The sequence below is a fragment of the Panicum virgatum genome, chromosome 1K (assembly GCF_016808335.1).
Source record: "Panicum virgatum strain AP13 chromosome 1K, P.virgatum_v5, whole genome shotgun sequence".
In the NCBI taxonomy this organism is placed as follows: domain Eukaryota; kingdom Viridiplantae; phylum Streptophyta; class Magnoliopsida; order Poales; family Poaceae; genus Panicum; species Panicum virgatum.
Window position 1 is genome coordinate 47,531,557 of NC_053136.1, and position 19,110 is coordinate 47,550,666.

General features: G+C 45.6%; 4 protein-coding genes across 5 annotated transcripts; 2 read left to right on the top strand and 2 right to left on the bottom strand.

Annotated features, from left to right (window-relative positions):
• Positions 1 to 1,452: 1,452 nt before the first annotated feature.
• LOC120713928 (F-box/LRR-repeat protein At1g06630-like) lies at positions 1,453 to 3,368 on the bottom strand. Its single transcript, XM_039999887.1, has 3 exons — positions 2,238 to 3,368; positions 1,997 to 2,149; positions 1,453 to 1,917 (listed from the first exon to the last, which is right to left on the bottom strand). The coding sequence occupies exons 1-3, from the start codon at positions 3,234 to 3,236 to the stop codon at positions 1,633 to 1,635; spliced, it is 1,437 nt and encodes a 478-aa protein (XP_039855821.1). The 5' UTR covers positions 3,237 to 3,368; the 3' UTR covers positions 1,453 to 1,632.
• Positions 3,369 to 4,466: 1,098 nt separating this feature from the next.
• Positions 4,467 to 7,730, bottom strand: LOC120639101 (histone acetyltransferase MCC1-like). 2 transcript variants are annotated; one of them, XM_039915144.1, is made up of 5 exons: positions 7,206 to 7,730; positions 6,912 to 7,056; positions 6,735 to 6,834; positions 6,420 to 6,648; positions 4,467 to 4,938 (listed from the first exon to the last, which is right to left on the bottom strand). In XM_039915144.1, exons 1-5 carry the CDS (start codon positions 7,310 to 7,312, stop codon positions 4,755 to 4,757), a joined length of 765 nt encoding a protein of 254 aa, XP_039771078.1. In that variant the 5' UTR covers positions 7,313 to 7,730; the 3' UTR covers positions 4,467 to 4,754. The 2 variants fall into 2 exon arrangements, with proteins under 2 accessions (XP_039771078.1, XP_039771083.1); XM_039915149.1 differs by having other exon boundaries at positions 4,486 to 4,905.
• A 590-nt stretch (positions 7,731 to 8,320) lies between these two features.
• On the top strand, positions 8,321 to 12,545 carry LOC120639118 (E3 ubiquitin-protein ligase RNF14-like). Its single transcript, XM_039915157.1, has 7 exons — positions 8,321 to 8,676; positions 9,107 to 9,181; positions 9,258 to 9,786; positions 10,283 to 10,665; positions 11,338 to 11,564; positions 11,647 to 11,800; positions 12,133 to 12,545. Exons 1-7 carry the CDS (start codon positions 8,500 to 8,502, stop codon positions 12,259 to 12,261), a joined length of 1,674 nt encoding a protein of 557 aa, XP_039771091.1. The 5' UTR covers positions 8,321 to 8,499; the 3' UTR covers positions 12,262 to 12,545.
• Positions 12,546 to 13,011: 466 nt separating this feature from the next.
• On the top strand, positions 13,012 to 19,049 carry LOC120655971 (E3 ubiquitin-protein ligase RNF14-like). The gene is made up of 11 exons (XM_039933964.1): positions 13,012 to 13,158; positions 13,414 to 13,488; positions 13,601 to 13,837; positions 13,887 to 14,058; positions 15,457 to 15,466; positions 17,130 to 17,200; positions 17,290 to 17,678; positions 17,777 to 17,936; positions 18,472 to 18,556; positions 18,653 to 18,818; positions 18,924 to 19,049. The coding sequence occupies exons 1-11, from the start codon at positions 13,012 to 13,014 to the stop codon at positions 19,047 to 19,049; spliced, it is 1,638 nt and encodes a 545-aa protein (XP_039789898.1).
• The last annotated feature ends 61 nt before the right edge of the window (positions 19,050 to 19,110 follow it).

A 19,110-nucleotide genomic window follows, 5' to 3' on the forward strand; every position in this document is an offset into this window, starting at 1 on the left:
AGGAGAAGGAAAAATGCTCAAGTGTGCTATAGCTAGCCCCTTTCTTTTTCAGGTAAAAAACATGGACTCAAGGCGTCCGGAGAAGACTGAAGCACATCGAAATGAAGAAATAATGCAATCATAGAGTTTAGCAGAATCTGAGCATGGAAACTACGGGGCCTACTGCGAACTCTGGGCCACTCCCTACATCCTGTACATGTTTTAGTTTGCAAGAGCACTTGAGGTGCTGGCTGCTTGGGACCTTGGGTTATCTGTCATTTAGTCTGCACACCTGGTGGCAATTGCAGCAAAATCCCAGGCCCACGGAGATGCAGAGAAGAGCTAAATGAAGTCAGCAATACAAGTTGTTCCAAGAAGACAGTAACAAACTGTACAAGGTCAGTATCTAGATCATAAGGAATGCTTGAACACTATGTTTGAGCCTACAGTCAGAAATAGAGATACAGCTGCAATTGTTCGAAGATAATTATGAACATCACATATAGTCGACTATGTTATGGGCTTATTACATTAAGGAAGAATGACATAAAAGGGTGGCTGTTTCGAATTAAAGAATGGTCAAATGACTAGCTATCGTCTATCCTTAGTTATAGGTCTTTTTTTCAACTTCCGTTCGTTGTAAGTTTCTCTTTTCGTTTTTTCGGTAAGTGGTTGTGTTTGTTGTAAAACTCTTGCTTGTTCTTAATGAAATACTGTCCAGGCAAGTTCTAAAAAAAATAGTAGAAGGAACCAGCCCTTCTGTTGCTGGTTTCCATGTTCTTGGAGGACAAGATTAAGCCAGAGTTGAAAGTAAGCAAAGATATGGGGGATTCTCACCCGGCCTTGTCATGAGAAATAGCTGTAATTTCTTCTCATCCAAAAAGACTCAAATTGTAACCAGACACTAAAAAAAATTACTGAAACCACCGAATTTCTACTGGAAATGGTTTTAAATTATATTTGAAAACCCTAAGCTATAGAAATGACAAAAAAAGATTAGCTTAATTTGGTGTAAAATGCCCATATCTAATATAAAATGATTCTGGCAAAACCAGCTATATTATCAAAGCGGGTGTCAAGAAGCAAAATTTCTTATGAACCTACATATCATCAGCACTTATGCTTCGATAATCAATTAGACCAAGATAAATTTAAGAAAATCAGAAATGAAGTTTGTTTAGATCCTCTTCAATAAAGAGCACAATGATGGTTGGAGGAGGTTTACAGAGCTTTAGCCTGCAGGTTATGTTTGTACAAATAGCCTATAGCAAGCCCATTTCTTGGCTGAAATGGCCCATAAAGTGTGCATAAAGGATTATCTGTTTAGCTTCCAAGGTAATTTGTCACCCTATTTTCATGATTATCACTAATTAGAGTAGATTGCTGATTGGCATCCAACAAAGATACTTAAAGATAACATCCAACTAGTAAGTTAAAGATACTTACTTCAGCAAATAGTTGGAATCTGATGACTATCAAGCTAAATGAATCTTGGCAATGATTCCATTAATCATCTAAGAAATTTCAGCAGTAGTTAGTAGCTATATACAGATTAAAGTAACCAGACGAAGAGAGGAAGAACCTCATTTACTGTTGGCAAATAATTTCTTATTTCCTGGATTGCAACATTAGGCTTCGCTAATGGACTACACATCATCCAGCTGTGCAAAACTGGATGCTGGCATTCTGAGAGGACTTCCTAAACTTCAACACCCTGCGCCTAAACTTGGCCTGCTCAAGGCCATCCATGGAAGGCACGATGTTCATTGTCTCCAATGCTGGGGCATTCTTGAGCAGGATCTTCACCAGCTCTAATCCACTTTTGCTCTCATCAATGTACTGCATACTAACTCCCTTGAGATGCTTCACTGTCACCCCCTTACCACGCGGCACACAGCACTCTCCATCACTACACCGTCTCCGTTTGCCCTGCGATGGCTGCAGCAACGAATATCATCGGTTTACCCCTACAATTTAACAGAGATAACAGAGCACTGAACAAAAAGGCATATCTCACCACAACAGACACACAGAGCTCTTCAACATTCCGGCAATTTGAGAGCAATGGTGCAATGGATAAAGCACCTTCTTCCCTCCTCTCAATTACGCATGACAACCGCCTCACCCTGCCTAACCGCACCTTCAACCCCTCCTCCGCCCGAGCAAATTGCTTCAAATGATTATACAGTTCAGTAATTAGATTCATTGGACACTAAATTATTCCACTAGATCAAGAGAATTTGAGATACACGGTATACCTCAATGCACCAGGGTGAAAGCAAAAGGCTCCGTACGTTGCCAACCGAAGTGAGAAGCTCTCTGAGAGTAGCCTCCCGGGGCTTCACCTGTGGCTTCTCAATGGCGAGAAGGACTTCGTCCAAAGAAACGTCGCCATCGATAATGTGCCTGGTTGCCATGGCACCTGAGTAACGGAGAGTGCGCAACTCTGGCATCTCTAAGACGGCGAGAGACGACTCCTGCGTCCACGAACAGTCCGTGATCGCGAGCGAGCGCAGCCGCGACGGACCGACAAGGCGGAGCGCAACAATGCGGCATTGTTCCAGGATGAGGTAGCGGAGCTCGGTGCAGTGCGAGAGGAGGTCCCCGAAGAAATCATCGTCCCCGGTGAGCGAAACGGACGCGAGGTGGAGGCGGGACAGGCGGGTGAATGGGGCGAGCGAAGGGAGAGGGAGCGCGTAGTGGTCGAGGCGCAGCGTCAGGGACGTGAGGCCGGTGCAGGCGAGGAGGGAGGGCGGGAGCACGGCGAGGCGGGAGCGCGGGAGGCGGAGCTCCAACCGCTCCAAGCCGCGCGCGGCGGCGGCGGCGAGCCACGAGGCGAGGTGGCCGGCCGCGGCGGCGGCGAACGCCTGGTCGAAGAGGCCCTCGAGCGCGAGCCGGAGGCTGCGGAGCGGGTGCGGGTGCGGGTGCGGGCTCGGGCTCGGCGGCGCCAGCGCGGCGGTGGCGGCGGCCGCGAACGCCGCCCTGCGGCGCGGCGCGGCGGGGAACGCCGCGGCGAAGTCGATGTCCAGCGCGGGCGCGGCGGCGGCCGCGCCGCGCCACCGGCGCGAGATGGCGGAGGCGGCGACCGCGGACCGGAAGGGCAGCTTGGACGCGATCAGCCCGAGCACCGCGTCCGGGAAGCCCTCGAACGGGTCGCCGCCGCCGTCGCCACCGCCGAAGTCCTCGCGGGCGGCGTGGTCGCGCGCCGCGTAGGTGAGCCCCGCGGCGTGGTTCGGGATGAGGTGCTTGGTGCGCATGACCGCAGAGGACCTCGATCCCTCTCCTCTCGGTCCCCGCCGCGCGCCGCCGGCTCTCGACGCCCCGATCGGAGAACCTACTCCTCCGGAACTGCAAGTAAAGTGCGGCGCAAGCAGCGGAAACCGAAGCGGGGCGGCGGGCCCGCGGCCTCGCCTCTTTATGGCGACGCGTTCCCACTGGGACTCGAGCCTTTCCGCGGTGCAATTCCTCCGCGTGGGGCTGCGGGTTTAGCCGGTGCTGTGGGCGGGGCCTGCCTGCGGAGGGACGGACGGACGGGAAGGAGGGAGGGGAGCGCGTGCGTGCGACGCAGGCACGCACCCGCGGCCGAACGTGCAGGCGTGCGAAGCGGAGACGGTTTCGTCTGGACGCGGTTTTCATTTAGCGCGTAGCAGCCACACGGATCGCGGCCGAAGTTTAAACGCTACCTTGCGTGGAGTTGGACTCGGAATTGTTTAGGATCTCCTTGTACTAGACTTTGCCGTGTAACTTTGCTTATTCTGAAGGGGTGAATTCTTATCATTCAATCCAAAGCTAACAACGTACCACCAGTCTTACCCGCAAAAAAAAAAACGCACCACCAGTATTTATGCGAAGCTTGTGGCAAGTCGCGCGGAAGATTCGGCAGGTTGTGCAGTCAACTTGGTGCCGGAGGGTAAAACGTAAAAAGGTGCGGTTGCTTTTAGCCGAAGTAATTTCTGGCGTGCATTAACGCACCCTGTTCGTATCTCTCGATCGTGTTTGTTCAGGGGGTGAAAAAGTTTTTATGAAAACTTTTTGTTTCTTTGACCACTAATTAGAGATATTAAATGAAGTCTAATTATAAAACAACCTTCACAATTATTGTACCGTAGCATGTGCTGTAGTTAATGAGGGCTTTAACAGCATGATTAGAGAATGATTAGGTACGGTTACTGTAGCATCACTGTAGACAATTATGGTGAAACTTGACTCATTATATTCGTCTCGAAAAATTACACCCATCCGTGAAAAGATTTCGCAAATAAACTTCGTTTAATCCTCCATGCATGCATTCATCTTTTTGTGAAATTTTTTTCACATTATCAACCAAACATGGCCCACGTCAGTTCTTTTCAGTCTTTCATCCAGGCTTCTACTCTGGGCTTCCATATCTCCAGACCAATGTGGATCTTGCTCTGTTCATGCCAATCGATCGATATATAACTAGTGGTAACATGTATAGTAGTAAAAAGAGCACGTAATTATTTTTGAACAGTGAAAGATCTGATATGCCATACACACAAAAAGGTTTGTTTCCGTTCAATCAACACAACTTTTCAACATTGCACGTCACTGCCAACGTTATCAGAAGCAGGTGAAAGTTCAAGTTCTCACAGTTCTCTCTTTACAATGAATGTGACTATTAACTACTGAGAAATTATGTACCCGTATCAGAAGTGTACAACAGCATCACATGCGACTGTCTCTCCAAACTTCGGCTCCCCAAAAAAGTAGCAAAGAAAAAAAAACAAAAGAAAGCATCACAAGAGCACCTGAAATTAGACATGACATCTGGTATTATCACCGCTGATGATCCGTTTATTGCTTTGTGGGGCCAAGAGGGTGTTTGATTCCTGACATCTGGTCCATCTTGGGTTACAATGGTCCTCTTTGGTCCAGAACTTGGCAACCAGCATCTTCACGAAAGCCCTGAAGTCAACAACAAATGAAGTTACAATCTCCCTGCACAAGATTGCCATGTGTTATTAATATCATTATCATTTAACACCACCATAATGTTCCTACGAACATGGGATGATTTCATCACAATACAAAGAACCTAACAATCAACTTCTAGATGTACTACATGTCTATTATGGTAGGTTTTTATCCGTTTGGTGCTACCAAACCAAGATGGGAACAAAAAAAGAAGATTGTAATGCAATAGAATCAATAATCTTCTTTCATGCAGTGAATTCTAAGTAGGAATTCATGACTAGATGACAAGCATTGCCTTATCCTTACATAAACCCTATATATATTAGAAAAACTAAAAAAAAACGTTTCAAAGACATTAAAGGAAATAGCTACAGTTTAAGTTGCTAACTCATAGCAATAAAGAGTACTTCCCACCAAATTAAAAGTCCTACTTGGTCTTTCTTATATCAATTTTTAATAAACACCTGCCATTTGATGATTTTGATTTATGTCAAACAGTTAGGCATCCCCAGTCGAGTGTTGAGAACTTTAAAGCACCATATGTTCACACAATGACATCAAGGTTGATGCCTCTTTGAGCAACCGAGTGCCAAACAATGTTGGCAGTTCACATCACTAACTAAGCAGAATTAGTCTTTTGAAAGGAAGCTAAGCACAATTATGGCATTAATAAGGCATAACCTGCTACAATTTGGGAAGCATCCTGACATTTGTATTACCAACATAGTAAAATAGTTTAAATGTAATTCTGCATGTCATCTAATATTTTACTGAAACTTAGTTCATGCTTCCTGTCATTTGTTTAAGATGCTTCATGGAAGTAATCTAACGGAAAGCTACCAAGAGCCCTTTAAATAACTACTAAGGACACACCCAAAAATGCATTCATGAAAATATAGCCTGAACAAAGGGTGCATAAGGAGGTAACAGTCAACAATGCAAGCAAAGAAGGTGGTTTCCTTAGCTGATTGTTTGGAGCTTGGTTGATACTTTAGGATGCAAGATCTATATATTTGCTATTCAGATTAGATTTAGCTTTGTCAGGGTAAATAGTTCGATGAATCTCATTTGTCTAAACAATCAGGAGATGCATCTTCTAACTTCAGCATTGCAGCGATCCCTTTCAAAAAGAAAAAAAAAGAAAGAGAAGGGGTGTAGAGTAAAGTGTGACGAGGAACATAACATGGCAGTACAAAGCCATTAGCCAATTCCTTAGAGGATGCGCAACATCTACCGGCTCTCCCATGTGGGCAGGCAGGATTGTAGATGATTGCCAGGATCAGGTCAGACATTAACAGTCCTAAAGCTAACTAGAAAATCAAGCACACTCCAAGGATCAAACAATTGACCACAGAAAATATATGGATGATTTGACATATTACTCTGAGTCTCTGACAAGGAATTGAGCTTCGCAGACAGAAAATAAACATAGTTAAACATAGCATTGGACAATTACTGAATATGTAACTGTATGGTCCTTGGACAAAGCAAAAGAAAATACTTACAGTGGTGAGCAAGGTGAACGACCACCGTTCACGTAGTACACAAACAAGTAGGAGTCATAATGTTGTCCTCTTATGTAGTAAAACATTGGAAGCCTTCTAACTAGCTTAAACAACATCTTCTTATAAAAGCTGATAGCAGGTTGGTTGTATGAAATGACGTGTAAATAAACACCTCTGCAATTTGATATACTTGCTGCATATTTAACCACTTCTCGAACCAGTGACGATGCTGAAAGAGAGAACTCTTATAGGATCAACAATATCAAATTCACAAGATAAACTATAAAACTAAGATGAAGAGACAAGGTAACTAACCTATGCCAAGGTTTCTGTAGCTATCCACCACACCCAGCGTCAATATATACACAAGTGTTAGATCTTTGCGCGAACTGTTATACCTAAACAAGTCCTCAATCTGCATATCAAAGTCATCAGCTCCACCAAGCTAACTAGTTAGATAATACCATTTCCAGGACATTCTGTATGCGATACCTCACTATCTTTTGCGGCGATCATCCTCGTGGTTACAAAACCTATTATCTCATCCCTGCGGTCATCTGATCTGCTGGTGTCCACAGCGCCCCAGGAAACAATACCATGGCCGTTGACAACGTTCAAGAAGAACTCCCTCTCGTACCTGAACAAAATGAAAAGAATTACATGATCAAATACAGCAGCTACGGTAAATTTGTCAACAGGTAACAGAATTCGGTAAGAGTAAGTAAGCGATGTATATATAGTAAAAACAAGGAACAAGCTAACAAAAGCAGCAAAAGTAGTAGCTACCTTATGGGAAAGAGAGCTAGATGAATCTTCTCTAAAGCTTCGAGGTCGGAGGGCTGGATAGGGCGATACTCTATGGTGGGGTAGATTTCGGATCTCGGGTCCAACATGAGCAGTCCGCCTGCGGCGACGACCGACCAGGTTCTTCGCCGGGAGGCCCGAGAAGCGTCCCGTGCGGGAGAGTGGACTCCCCGCTTCGAGGCGTGCAACCGCTTCCGTGCGCGTCAGGCGCGCCACGGCGAATCGCAGCTTGCTCGGTGGTGGCGCCGCCGCCGCCGCCGCGACGAAAGAGGGGGGAGGGGAGAAGAAAGCGCCGGCGCCGGCGGCGACGCCAGAGGCTGATCGGCGAGCGCGATATACAGGAGGGGGGAGAAGAAGCAGCGAAGGCCGGATCGCGAGGGTGGGAGGACGGAGGGGATCGAGGGAGGTCAGAGGTGGTGATGGGCGAGCGGCGACGACCTGGACGTGGACAGAGAAGAACCAGGAAGGGAGGAGGTCAGGAAGCTAATCGGCTGATTTGGGTGTCATTAGCCGATGCTGAACTGTCAAGAGGGTTCGTAATAATCCAAATAGGTGGTGTCTCCTTTTCTTCGAGTTGCGACGTATTCCATCATCCATGACATTGTTCCTCGAACTTTTTGAAAACTTTTGAACATTGGAGTTATGAGTCGCTCCGTATTCCAATTTCCATCATCCATGGCATTGCTCCTAAGAAAGTATAGTTATGAGTTTTCAAAAAAATTGAAGATGAACATCCACTGTACATCCATATATAATTATGCAAAAGTTAATATGCAAATAAAAAATTTATAAAAAATAACAAATTTGACGTGCCTGTGCCCTAGAAGATAAATTCCTAAGAATTTTGTCTTCTAATGCACAAGGCCTAGAATTTATCATCTTGTAAGATTTTTTAAAATTAATTTTGCATCGCAACTTTAAGGATATGGATGCACTATGGAAGGCATCGTTTGAAAATGTTTTAAGAACTTTTTAACTATATTTTAAACCTTTTCATATATATATTTTCACGAAAAGGTGACTGCATGTTTAACTATATTTTTCCAGACAGCGGCTGAACCCGTGAACCGCTTTTCTGACACGGCGAACCGGAGAGCACGAACCGACCGTTCCGTTCCCATAGTCGAAGTCGACGTTCGTTTTCGTTTCGGTGCTAGCCTACTTGGAGCCTAGGAGGGACATGGACATTGAACTCAACGACTCCAGCTTGTCTGCGAACTCTTTTTCTCTCTTCGAGTAGGGGGCGAGCGGGCAATCAATTCGCCGGGATTCTCCAATGTCGAGCGGGGCCTCGTCATCGTCCTCGCCGCCGCCGGCGGGGGCCGGGGACGGATATTGGGCGGCGCGGGAAGAGGCGGCGGCGCGGCTGGAGGCGATGGCCGCGAGGCCTCGTGGGGAGGACGAACTCTCGGCGGAACAGTTGGAGACCAACAACCAGCTCCAGGAGGACGAGGTAATTGCTTCTCGCGCCCCCAATTGCTTGTGGCTTGCGAGTTTGTCTGCTTCACTAGCGCGCGCCGGAAATCGGTGGATTATATCTGGAGCTGCAGGGACTAACTTGTGACGACATGTACAATATGCGCTGTAATCGTTGTACCTAGCGGTCTGAACTGGAATTCAGATATGCCAGAGGATGTAACGGAATCACCCTTCTATAGCATTGAGATTATTTCGTTTTTCCCTTGTTAAAATGTATGCTCATTTAGGACATAGGACTGGAGATTTAGTTAGGATGGTGAATTTGTTCATCTACCGCCTAAAACCGAGTTTACTTAGGACTGGACAATTAGGATAGTCAATTCTAAGTAATAGCTGTGTTCACAGGATAGCCATTCGAACTACTGTTGTCGCTAATATGCAGTAGCATACCATAATATGTTCAGGTGTTGGCACTGCAAGCTATTTATGTGGATGATATGGTCATCTTGGAGGATAAGGCGGGTCTTCGCTCTTTTCAGGTCTGTTTCAGTGCTTTGTCCTCCTAATTAACTCTCTCATTCTTCAAGAGTGTAATGTTCATGTCTTCTTCCCCAGATTTTTGTGCGGTATCCAGTTCCTAATGGCAGTAAGGTCTTATTGAGTCTTTGTCCAAACAGAACTACAATTGGAACTGATAATGAGGGGAGCCAAGATGTTGGTGAACTCTTTTATGCTTGCAGCTTAAAGCATTTGCCACCTGTGGTGTTAACTTGTTTGCTGCCGCGTTCATATCCCAGTACATGGGCTCCTTATTTTACTATATCAGCCAAGTGGTTGGATGAACCAAAAGTTTCATACCTCTGTGCCATGCTTGATGAGATTTGGACTGAGCTTCAAGGGCAAGAAGTAGTGTATAGATGGGTGGACTGGCTGAGTAGCTCTTCATGGTCGTGCATTTCTTTGAACGACAGCATAATATTAGTTCCAGGTGCAACTTCAGATGTTGTGGATGAACGTGCTATTGCAAGAAAAGTTCTTGTTGGTTCTACTATTCCTCTGATGCAAGATTATGATGAGAATAGATCTCATGAAATATTTCTGAAAAGCCTACGTGAGTGTGGAATTTGTCTTAGTGAAAATACTGGTAAGTCTACCTTATGTAGTTAGGATGCTTGTGTTTGGATTTGCTGACTTATGTACCTTCAAGTTCCCATCACTGCTTTCTCGTTTATTTTGTTCACCATCGTTCTATTTTTGAAATAAAGTTAGGATCTCAAATTAGGAAACAAAACAATACTCCTTTCATTCCAAGTTACTTGTCACTTTAGCTTTGTTCTAAGTCAAACATCTCTAACTTTGATCAAGCTTATAAGAAAATGTGTAAATTTCCACACTATCAATATATATTTCATGGTGGATTTAATGAAATTAGTTTGATGTTGTACTTTTTTCTAAAAACTAGCAGTGGCAGGATCTATAAAACTATGGATTATACGGTGACTTAGCTGCCTGCCCTTTATTATCCCCAAAGCAGAAAACATGCAAAATATGGTGTCTTAGTATTTTCATCGCTTGAAGCTTGAACCTTGTTTAGTAGTTTTTGACTCTGTTTTCCCCTCTTCATTTCTTCACTCTACCAGGCGTAAATTTTATCAAGCTCCCATGCCACCATTTGTTTTGCATGAAGTGCATGAAGTCTCACTGTACAGTTCATGTGAAAGAAGGGAATTTAACAATGCTGACATGCCCTGATACAACTTGCCGCAGCCCCCTTCCACCGTCAATATTGAAAAGCCTTTTGGGAGATGATTGCTATACGCGATGGGAATCATTTGCGCTACAGAAACTCTTAGATACAATGCCTGATTTGGTATATTGTCCCAGGTGTGATGCTGCTTGCTTGGAGGTTGACAATGATGCCCAATGCCAAGAGTGTTTTTTCACCTTCTGCTCTTTGTGCAAAGAACGACGTCATGTGGGGAAGGAGTGTGTTGGTCCAGCAGAGAGAATTAACATTTTGAAGGTAAATATTGCATAAACTGTTAATGATTTAACTTTCTTTTAGTGAAATTAATCATCTATACAGTCAGCATCTTTTGTTACTTTCTTGAAATAAACATCATTTGATTTTGTTTTGGTACTTAACTTGAATGAGTGTATTGTTGCTTATCTTAATCATAGTATCTGTTATTGTTCCAAGATTCTGATGTGACCTGGTTTGGTGAAGTTAGGTATTCAGCTTTCTTTGACTATAGTTTATCCACATACTGTATGTAGTGCATGATTTTAATAGTCTCTTTAGTGAACTTAATCGTCCTTTTTGGTTGGTGTATTAATACAAAGAAATCGTCATCACAAAATTTGTGTTTTGAGGACTGTGGTTTGTTCACAATGTCACTCGTTTGTGACTAGAGGAATTACTTTGTAGATGCATATCTAATTCTTAAGTGACGATGCGCTTTATGTAATAATAATTTGAAGAACGAGAATGATATTATTTGAGCATGCTACTGTATTTGGCAGTTGCGTTTTATGTTTGTATGATACATTTGAGATTTTTTTCTTTATATGTTGTTTATGAATATCCCAACTTGCTTGGGAAAAAAGGCTATGTTGTTGTTTGTTGTTGTTGTATATGTTGTTTATGAATACCCATCACAGTGCCATGACACTTGACATATTCTACTTTTAACAGGAACGGCACCAGAAATATTCTATGACAGAAAAACAATTGTTGAGAGAACAGAGGGAAATAGATGAACTGTTAAATGTCATTGAAGTGCTTCGCAATTCTAAGCAATGTCCCTCTTGTAAAATGGCTATCTCAAAAACTGAAGGCTGCAACAAGATGACCTGTAGGAACTGCGGGAAATTCTTCTGCTATCGTTGCAACCAGGCAATTAGTGGATATAACCATTTCTGGTAATCTTGATTCATGCTCAAATATTTTGTGTTCAATCTTGGTTATACTCATCCAGAAGCTAAAATGTTGTTGCCACTCAAGGGATGGAAATTGTGTGCTGTTTGAAGTCACCAATCAACGGAGACGTTTTGGACTCTATGAAGAATTAGACGATGATGATGAAGATCAAGTGGAGCTAGAGCCTGAATTGCCATGGCTTTATCCTTGTCCCATTTGTGGCCGCCGTAATGAAAAGGTTAGCAACAGTTCCTATCTTGCATCTAGAGCAGGGCAACATCCATTAATGTACATCTTTGCCCTATGCTACAAAAGAAATATTTATGTAAATCGTGTGTAGTTTAGCACAAGTTCTATCACGCTCATTGACCTTTCTTTGTTTCTGTATCAATTTTTCAATTTACTCTTTTTTATCTTCGTATGATCACCATACATGTGCAGATGGTTGCTGGAAGTAGCAGTTTTCTTCTAGAAAGTCGAATGAATTCTGCTGCTTATAATTGCTTTGGTTATTATACTTACAAAACATGTCGACTAACATCTCAATGCAATACCATGGTTTATTGACAGCTGGGCACAAACAATCATATATTGTGCATGGGTTGCCGAGGCCACTACTGTGCGTTATGCCGGAGGAGGGTTTTGAAGAGCTCCAAACACTATGGACCGAGAGGTTGCCAGCAACACACAGATCCTTGAGACTCCAAATCTTGCTGTATACAGTACATAACACCTTTGTACAGAACATCTTCGCCACTTCCAGTGTTTGCATCCACTTGTTGTCCAAGACGAGAGGATTCCTGTTGGCAGGGACAATGTAAATTTGCAATTGGGAGGTTCCATGGTAGCATTTTAGCTAGGACCTTTGATGTCAAGAACAAATGGTTCGCCATGTAATGAACAGCGGAACAGGGCATTCTATTAACTGTAGATTGAAGATTCAATTCTTGGCGAACGATTGAAGATTCAGTTCGTTTTATGCATGTATCCACTAATTTGATCTGCTTACAATTTGACGCCAATTACTTCCACCGTTAATTTGATCCTTACATGAAGCGGTAAAGCCTGGAGGTCGCCCAAGAAAAGTTATGTGATATATTTTCAGCGCCAATAACCTGCAGGAAGTGTAGAATTTTTTTTTTCAGTTGCTCGTAGGGCAGAGAAGTTGGAAGTTCTTGCAATAACGTGCGATGGTGAGTCGTGTACTCGTGTGCGATGCCATCAGCAGTCCAGACCGGTTTGTATACGAGTTCCTGACTTCCTGCTTGTTAATACAACCCCGCGAGCGCACGATTACTTTTATTTTTTATTGGATGATGATGATGAGATGAAGGGCAAATCGATACGAGCTGTGCGTACGTGCGACGTGCCGGCGTGACGTGAGCATCTGCGCGAGACTATCACCAAGCAGTCGAGCGGCGGCGAGGCTCTCGCCGGAATACAGCTACGATGTCGCTGGAACCATCGTCCTCGGCCCCGGCCGGCGAGGTCGGTGCCGGGTACTGGGCGGCACGGGAGGAGGCCGCCGCGGCTCGTGTTGATGACGAGCTCTCCGAGGAGCAGTTTCAGGGCAACAGACAGATACAGGAAGATGAGGTAACGGATGACGCTATCGCTTTGATCAGTTTCTCTCTTCCTATTTTCTCTTGGTTACTCATCATAGTTAAAACCTTCGATTTCTCATGGGGTCGCAAGTCCTGTAGTACATTGCAAGTTCAGTAACGTTCAGACAAAAAGCTGATGCATTGATGTGTCTGATTGCTGGCATACTGTCAGATCATATGTGTGATTTTGCGAACTGTTGTTGCTACTAACAATAGCATCTGATGACATGTTGTGGTTGATCTCCAGCTGCTGGCACTGCAAGCCATCTATGGGGATGACATGGTCAACTTTGACAGCCTGGACGGCCTTCGTTGTTTTCAGGTAACTAAACATCTGAACCCCATCCCGATTCCCAAGTATTCATCTGCCATCGTTCAGACTGGTGCAGTTTCTGCAAACACCGTAACGCACACGTCCTTAAATCCTCCTCCAGATATCTCTGCACTATCATCTTCAAGGTGAGATTCAGGTGTACATGAACGTCGGCACCAACGAAACCACCGAAACCGGAGACGAAGGCGACGATGAGGACGCCGACGACGGGCTCCTGTACGCTTGCAGCCTGCGGCATCTGCCGCCCATAACGCTAACCTGGCTGCTACCGCGGTCGTACCCGAGCACCCGCGCCCCCTACTTCGCGGTCGCGGCGAAGTGGCTGGACGAGCCGGAGGTCTCGACTCTCGAGGTTCTGCTCTGTTCTTGACGAGATCTGGGCAGAGCTGCCGGGGCAAGAAGTGGTGTTCAGGTGGGCGGACTGGCTGAGCGGCTCGTCCTGGTCTTGCATCGCCTCGGATGACCAGATGGTGCTGGGTCCGGACGCGAGCTCGGCTGGTGAAGATGAGCGCGCCATTGGCAGGAGCCTCATCCTTGATTCCACCATCCCTCTGATGCGCCGATATGTGACAGACCCGTCCGAGTTAAAACGTTTAATTAAGTTTAACCGCTATTATTTAAACACATCAGGTGCATTAGTTTAATTAAATATAACTTGACAGGCTGTTTCTAACCCACAGGCCGAGCGAAACACACCAGAAGACGAGCGCAGAAGGTACCAGCATGATAAAATCTTACAAAAATAGTAAATAATTTTAAGACTTTTACAAAACAGCTTTAAATTTTAAAAATTTACAAAAAAGAAGAGATAGCATCGGAAGAGAATCTAACTTACAGAGCATTTTTACTAGAGAATAAATAAAATAAACTAATAAGTCGAGAGCTACAAGGCGCCACATCGAGCCCACCGATGTGAAACCTAGTTAGCTCCTATACTTGAAATATGATAAACAACAAACCCTGAGCAACTAATACTCAGCAAGACTTACCCGACCAGTGGGTATAACTTAGCCCACATACCTAGACATGCAAAGCGTTTGGCTGGTGGTTTGTTTGCAGAAAAGAAACTAAAGTCGGTCTTTATTTTTAATATTTTAGCCCTAGATTCAATATAAATTAACCAAAATCTAACATTTGCATAAACAATCTATAACAATCATTGTGGAGCAATAAATAATAATTAAATGTACTCACAATTATAATTACCATTATCAATCCAATATAAACTACGATGTGACTCGAAGATCAAGGTGCCCATATCCGAGAGCGACTGACGGCGAATCGATCCGATTTAACTTTGCAAGGTGGACCTAATCGACACGGCACGCAAAAGGCCCGTCGGACCCCACACACCGACCTTTCCCCTCCCCGCCTCGAACTACAGGAACCAACCCAACGACATATGGTCAGCCGAGCTCAACGTGAGACCACCAAAAGTAAGCATATGCATCCCCATTTCTCTGCGACTACTCGACTACTCCAGGAGTTGGGTGCGGGTTCCTGTACTTTCGAAGCAAAGCAGTACTCGGCTTACCGGTTTCGACTACCTCCTACTCCCGGCATGCGGTTAGTACAATTCAAACATGATCAGCAGGGCCAACAACGGTACGGTCCTTAACCGACACAAACGGGACTAAGACACCCAGAAAACTTGTCCTGCTGCCATACCTATATATCATCATCACTTCCCGTCCGGTCTCAAACTTCCATTTATATCAAATTCAACAACTCGGAACTGGATTATAAAATATTATACGTCTCACGATTAACCGAAAATTACTCGACTTCTAAACATCTTATTTCTCGCGAGTGACCAAAGATCACTCGTCTTCTACCGGGAACTAATAAGTATAGCACTTCTATCGTCCTATACATACTAGTATAACTCAAGGGAACCTAGGGATCATGCAACTAGAGTTCTAAACAATTCCTAAACCTAATGCACAAGTAATAGAGACATATATAGGTGTCATAATTTAAAATAATAGGATGTGCACCGGGGTTTGCCTGAGGGTAATACTAAGTCAGTGCTAATATTATTTCCGGCCTTGGGCCCTTCCGACCATTGGGCCGGGTCTTCACGAATTCCCTCTCAATCATGCTTCACCGATCCTGAGCTTCACGATCCATCTGTAGTCGAAGTTCTCACCACGTGTTCTATACGAATGCATATGAAATGCTAATTAATGCACATAAAATAAATAACTATCGACCGAGTATAAACACTACGATTTACATACAATTACGCTTGCCAGCCCTAATGCTACCGGTTAGACCGGTATCCAACCGGTCAGACCGGTCCTATATTAATACTGGCTACACTACCGATCAGACCGGTTCCTCCAACCGGTCAGACCGGTCCTAACCGAGGCATGCCCTAAGTTTACACATTGCAAGCTACAACTACACATGCAGAGGTTAACTAAATCTTACACAAGTCTAAACTAAGTTATCCAAACTGGTTTTATATTTTTAGCAATTTCCCAACTCCATTTATGCAATTAATGAGTTATAGAAGCATTTATGTAGCATAATTAAAACTGTATATAAAATATTGCCAAATAATACATTTCATGGTTCTATCATATAGAGCATGAAATTACGAAGATAAGGAAATTGGTTTTGCATTTTTTCTGGTTTTCCTGCAATTTTCTATATATTTTGCAAGTCCTGCTGCACAGTGTTTATAGGAAGTTCTGACCCAGTCAAAGGAAGTTCCGACAACTGCCGGAAGTTTCAAGTAAGTTTCGATAAAGGGTGCTCGGTTTACCCAAATTAATTCATAGGAAGTTCCGACAAAAGTGTAGGAAGTTCCGATGAGTACATTTTCAGCCAAAACAAGAATCGCCCAAAAACAAAAATCCTTCTTGGGGAAAAACTAACTCACCAAAATCAAAACCCTTTTAGATCCTAGTTGAGGGATGCATATAGAGATGATAGACCAAATCAAATCACTTAGAACCTCCTAGAAAGATAGATCGGGCCGGCACAAGTTGGAGTACCTTGAATGAGCTTTTCCCCGCGCGAAGAACTTGAAATCCAAAGCTCCCCGGGGAGGAATACGCGGGGAAGATAGTCCTCCACGTGGATTTGAAGCTTCGTTGGCTATGAGATTGATTTGGAGATGGGGATTTGGAGTTGGGGATTAAGGGGAGAGGGAGGGCACGTTGAGAGAAGAGAGTGAGAGAGTTAACGTGAGAGAGGGAGAGTGAGTGAGTGAGACGGAGAGAATGAGTGATTTTTATTTGTTTTGGGGTCAAGACAAATGGATAAGGCCGTGGGCAACCGGTCAGACTGGTCAGTCACACCGGTTAGACCGGTTCTGACCGAGCCAAACTAAATTTTTGGTAATGTTGGTTTCAGTTTTTGCGAATTCAAATTCTTATCATTTCAAAATTGAAACATAATTTCTAACCATACTTGAACTCATCATTTCATGTGTTTAGATGCTTAAACTAGAATTCAATTTGATTTCATTTTGAAAACTTGTTAAAGGATCTCAGGTGAAAATTTTTGGTAAAAATTTATCCAATATTTTTAGGTGTGCAAACTCAGTGCTCATAATGAGGTTAATCGTGTGCTTAGCTTTAATGCAAGGTGATTAACACCTGGGGTGTTACAAGATACAGCGAAGAGAGGTCGCAGGAGACGTTTGATCAGAGCGTCCACGAGTGCGGAGTCTGTCTCAGTGAAAATACTGGTGCCGATCGCCGAGAATTCATCCAGTAAGTTTTGCTGGTGAGTTTTTTGTTTCAGAATTTGATCCTTTCTTGTTTCAAATTTTTGCAGGCAGAAACTTCATCCGGCTCCCTTGTGATCACTCCTTCTGCGTCAAGTGCATGGAGTCCTACTACGGCATCCACGTGAAGGAAGGCAGCGTGACCCGGCTGGCGTGCCCGGGCCCGTCGTGCCGCGCCCCGCTGCCACCGCCCGTGCTGCGGCGCCTCCTCGCCGACGAGGGCTACACGCGGTGGGAGTCGCTGGCGCTGCGGAGGACGCTGGACACGATGCCCGACGTGGCCTACTGCCCCCGGTGCAACGCCGCCTGCGTCGCGGCCGGCGACGACGCGCAGTGCCCCGCGTGCTTCTTCACCTTCTGCGCGCGGTGCGGGGAGCGGCGCCACGTCGGGGACGCCTGCGTCCCCGCCGAGGACAAGCTCGACGACCTGCTGGTACGCGTGCGCGCGCGCTGGCAATTCCACACGCGACACGACACTCGCTGTTCATCTTTCTTTGCTGATGAATTGCATGCGCAAATCGGCCGGCGGCCGGGCAGGAGCGGCAGAAGCTGAAAGCTTCGGCGAGGGAGGAGCAGCGGTCGGAGGCGCAGCGGCTGCGGGAGCAGCGGAAGGTGGAGGAGCTGCTGAGCCTGCGGGAGGTGCTCCGCAGCACGAGGCAGTGCCCGGCGTGCCGGATGGCCATCGCCAAGACGGAGGGCTGCAAGGGTTGCCAACGGGTACAAACCCACCCGTCGGGTATTACTAACCCAAATCCGCACCCGCCAGAATAAAATCGTACCCGTTAAAAAACCCATACCCATCGCGGGTATGATTTCATGCCCGTACCCGTACCCGTGCGGGTTTTTTTACTCGCGGGTTTCCCGTACCCGATAGAAGAAGCAACAAAATTTAATAGAAAATATAAACAAATACACAATGCATTATAGCCAAATGAGTCTATGAATAGGTAATCATCGATGGGAATGGAAGTACGTGAGCCTAAGTCTCTCTTAACATGTGATTGGACCTTATTTTGATACAAGACCTTGTGACATTAGTATTTTAGGTTATATGTTGTCGGGTTTATTGTACCCACGGATTTGCGGGTTTGGATACTTGAAGAACAAACCCGCACCCGCAAACCCGACGGGTACGAAGTTTATCCCATTAAAAAACCCGTGGGTATAGAATTTAGTCTATGCCCGCACTCTAACGAAGAAAAACCCATCGGGTTTCGGGTACCCGTTGGCAGCCTGCAACAAGACGGTGTGCGACAACTGCGGCACCTTCTTCTGCTACCGCTGCAGCCGCGCCATCAGCGGCTACAAGCACTTCGTGTGAGCAAGCAAACCCCAACGCCTCCAATCCGCTCGCCATCACCCATCAGGCGTGCAGCTTACAGTTTTCGGCTGCCATTTTTGGCGTCCTCGCAGCAACGGGGAGTGCGGGCTGTTCGAGCGCGTCGGCAGGGGGAGGCTCCCGGGGCAGCAGGCGCGGGTGGGCAACCAGGACCTGGACGAGGACGTCGAGATCGAGGAGCCTGGGTGGATGCGGGCGCTCAGGTACACGTGCCCCACCTGCGGCGCCAAGCGCACCAAGGTGAGCAGCGACGCTTCCGCCATTGCTAGCTAGCAGAAATCATCAGATTTGGGGCATGTTGATGAAATCTGTCAGAGCTGCTTTGATTGATTCTTGGATGGACAGGCGGGCGCCAACAACCTCCTGGTGTGCCGGGCGTGCCACACGCGGTACTGCGCGCTGTGCTGGAAGAGGGTCTGGGAGGTCTCCCAGCACTACGGGCCCTGGGGTGATTGCCAGCAGTGCAGCTGACCCAACTTCAGCCGAGAGCTGCAAATGGATGCTCTTTCTTCAAATCTCATCAGCTATTTGT

Excerpts from the sequence above, each read along its gene's own strand:
- LOC120713928 (XM_039999887.1), bottom strand. The coding sequence starts at position 3,236 with ATGCGCACCAAGCACCTCATCCCGAACCACGCCGCGGGGCTCACCTAC. Across the intron at positions 2,150-2,237 it reads TTTCACCCTGGTGCATTGAG|CAATTTGCTCGGGCGGAGGA; the intron begins GTATACCGTGTA and ends AATCATTTGAAG. Across the intron at positions 1,918-1,996 it reads AGCTCTGTGTGTCTGTTGTG|CCATCGCAGGGCAAACGGAG; the intron begins GTGAGATATGCC and ends TCGTTGCTGCAG.
- LOC120639101 (XM_039915144.1), bottom strand. The coding sequence starts at position 7,312 with ATGTTGGACCCGAGATCCGAAATCTACCCCACCATAGAGTATCGCCCT. Across the intron at positions 7,057-7,205 it reads CTAGCTCTCTTTCCCATAAG|GTACGAGAGGGAGTTCTTCT; the intron begins GTAGCTACTACT and ends CATTTTGTTCAG. Across the intron at positions 6,835-6,911 it reads TCGCCGCAAAAGATAGTGAG|ATTGAGGACTTGTTTAGGTA; the intron begins GTATCGCATACA and ends TTTGATATGCAG.
- LOC120639118 (XM_039915157.1), top strand. The coding sequence starts at position 8,500 with ATGTCGAGCGGGGCCTCGTCATCGTCCTCGCCGCCGCCGGCGGGGGCC. Across the intron at positions 8,677-9,106 it reads ACCAGCTCCAGGAGGACGAG|GTGTTGGCACTGCAAGCTAT; the intron begins GTAATTGCTTCT and ends TAATATGTTCAG. Across the intron at positions 10,666-11,337 it reads AGAGAATTAACATTTTGAAG|GAACGGCACCAGAAATATTC; the intron begins GTAAATATTGCA and ends TACTTTTAACAG.
- LOC120655971 (XM_039933964.1), top strand. The coding sequence starts at position 13,012 with ATGTCGCTGGAACCATCGTCCTCGGCCCCGGCCGGCGAGGTCGGTGCC. Across the intron at positions 13,838-13,886 it reads AGTGGCTGGACGAGCCGGAG|CTGCCGGGGCAAGAAGTGGT; the intron begins GTCTCGACTCTC and ends ATCTGGGCAGAG. Across the intron at positions 17,937-18,471 it reads GGCCATCGCCAAGACGGAGG|CCTGCAACAAGACGGTGTGC; the intron begins GCTGCAAGGGTT and ends ACCCGTTGGCAG.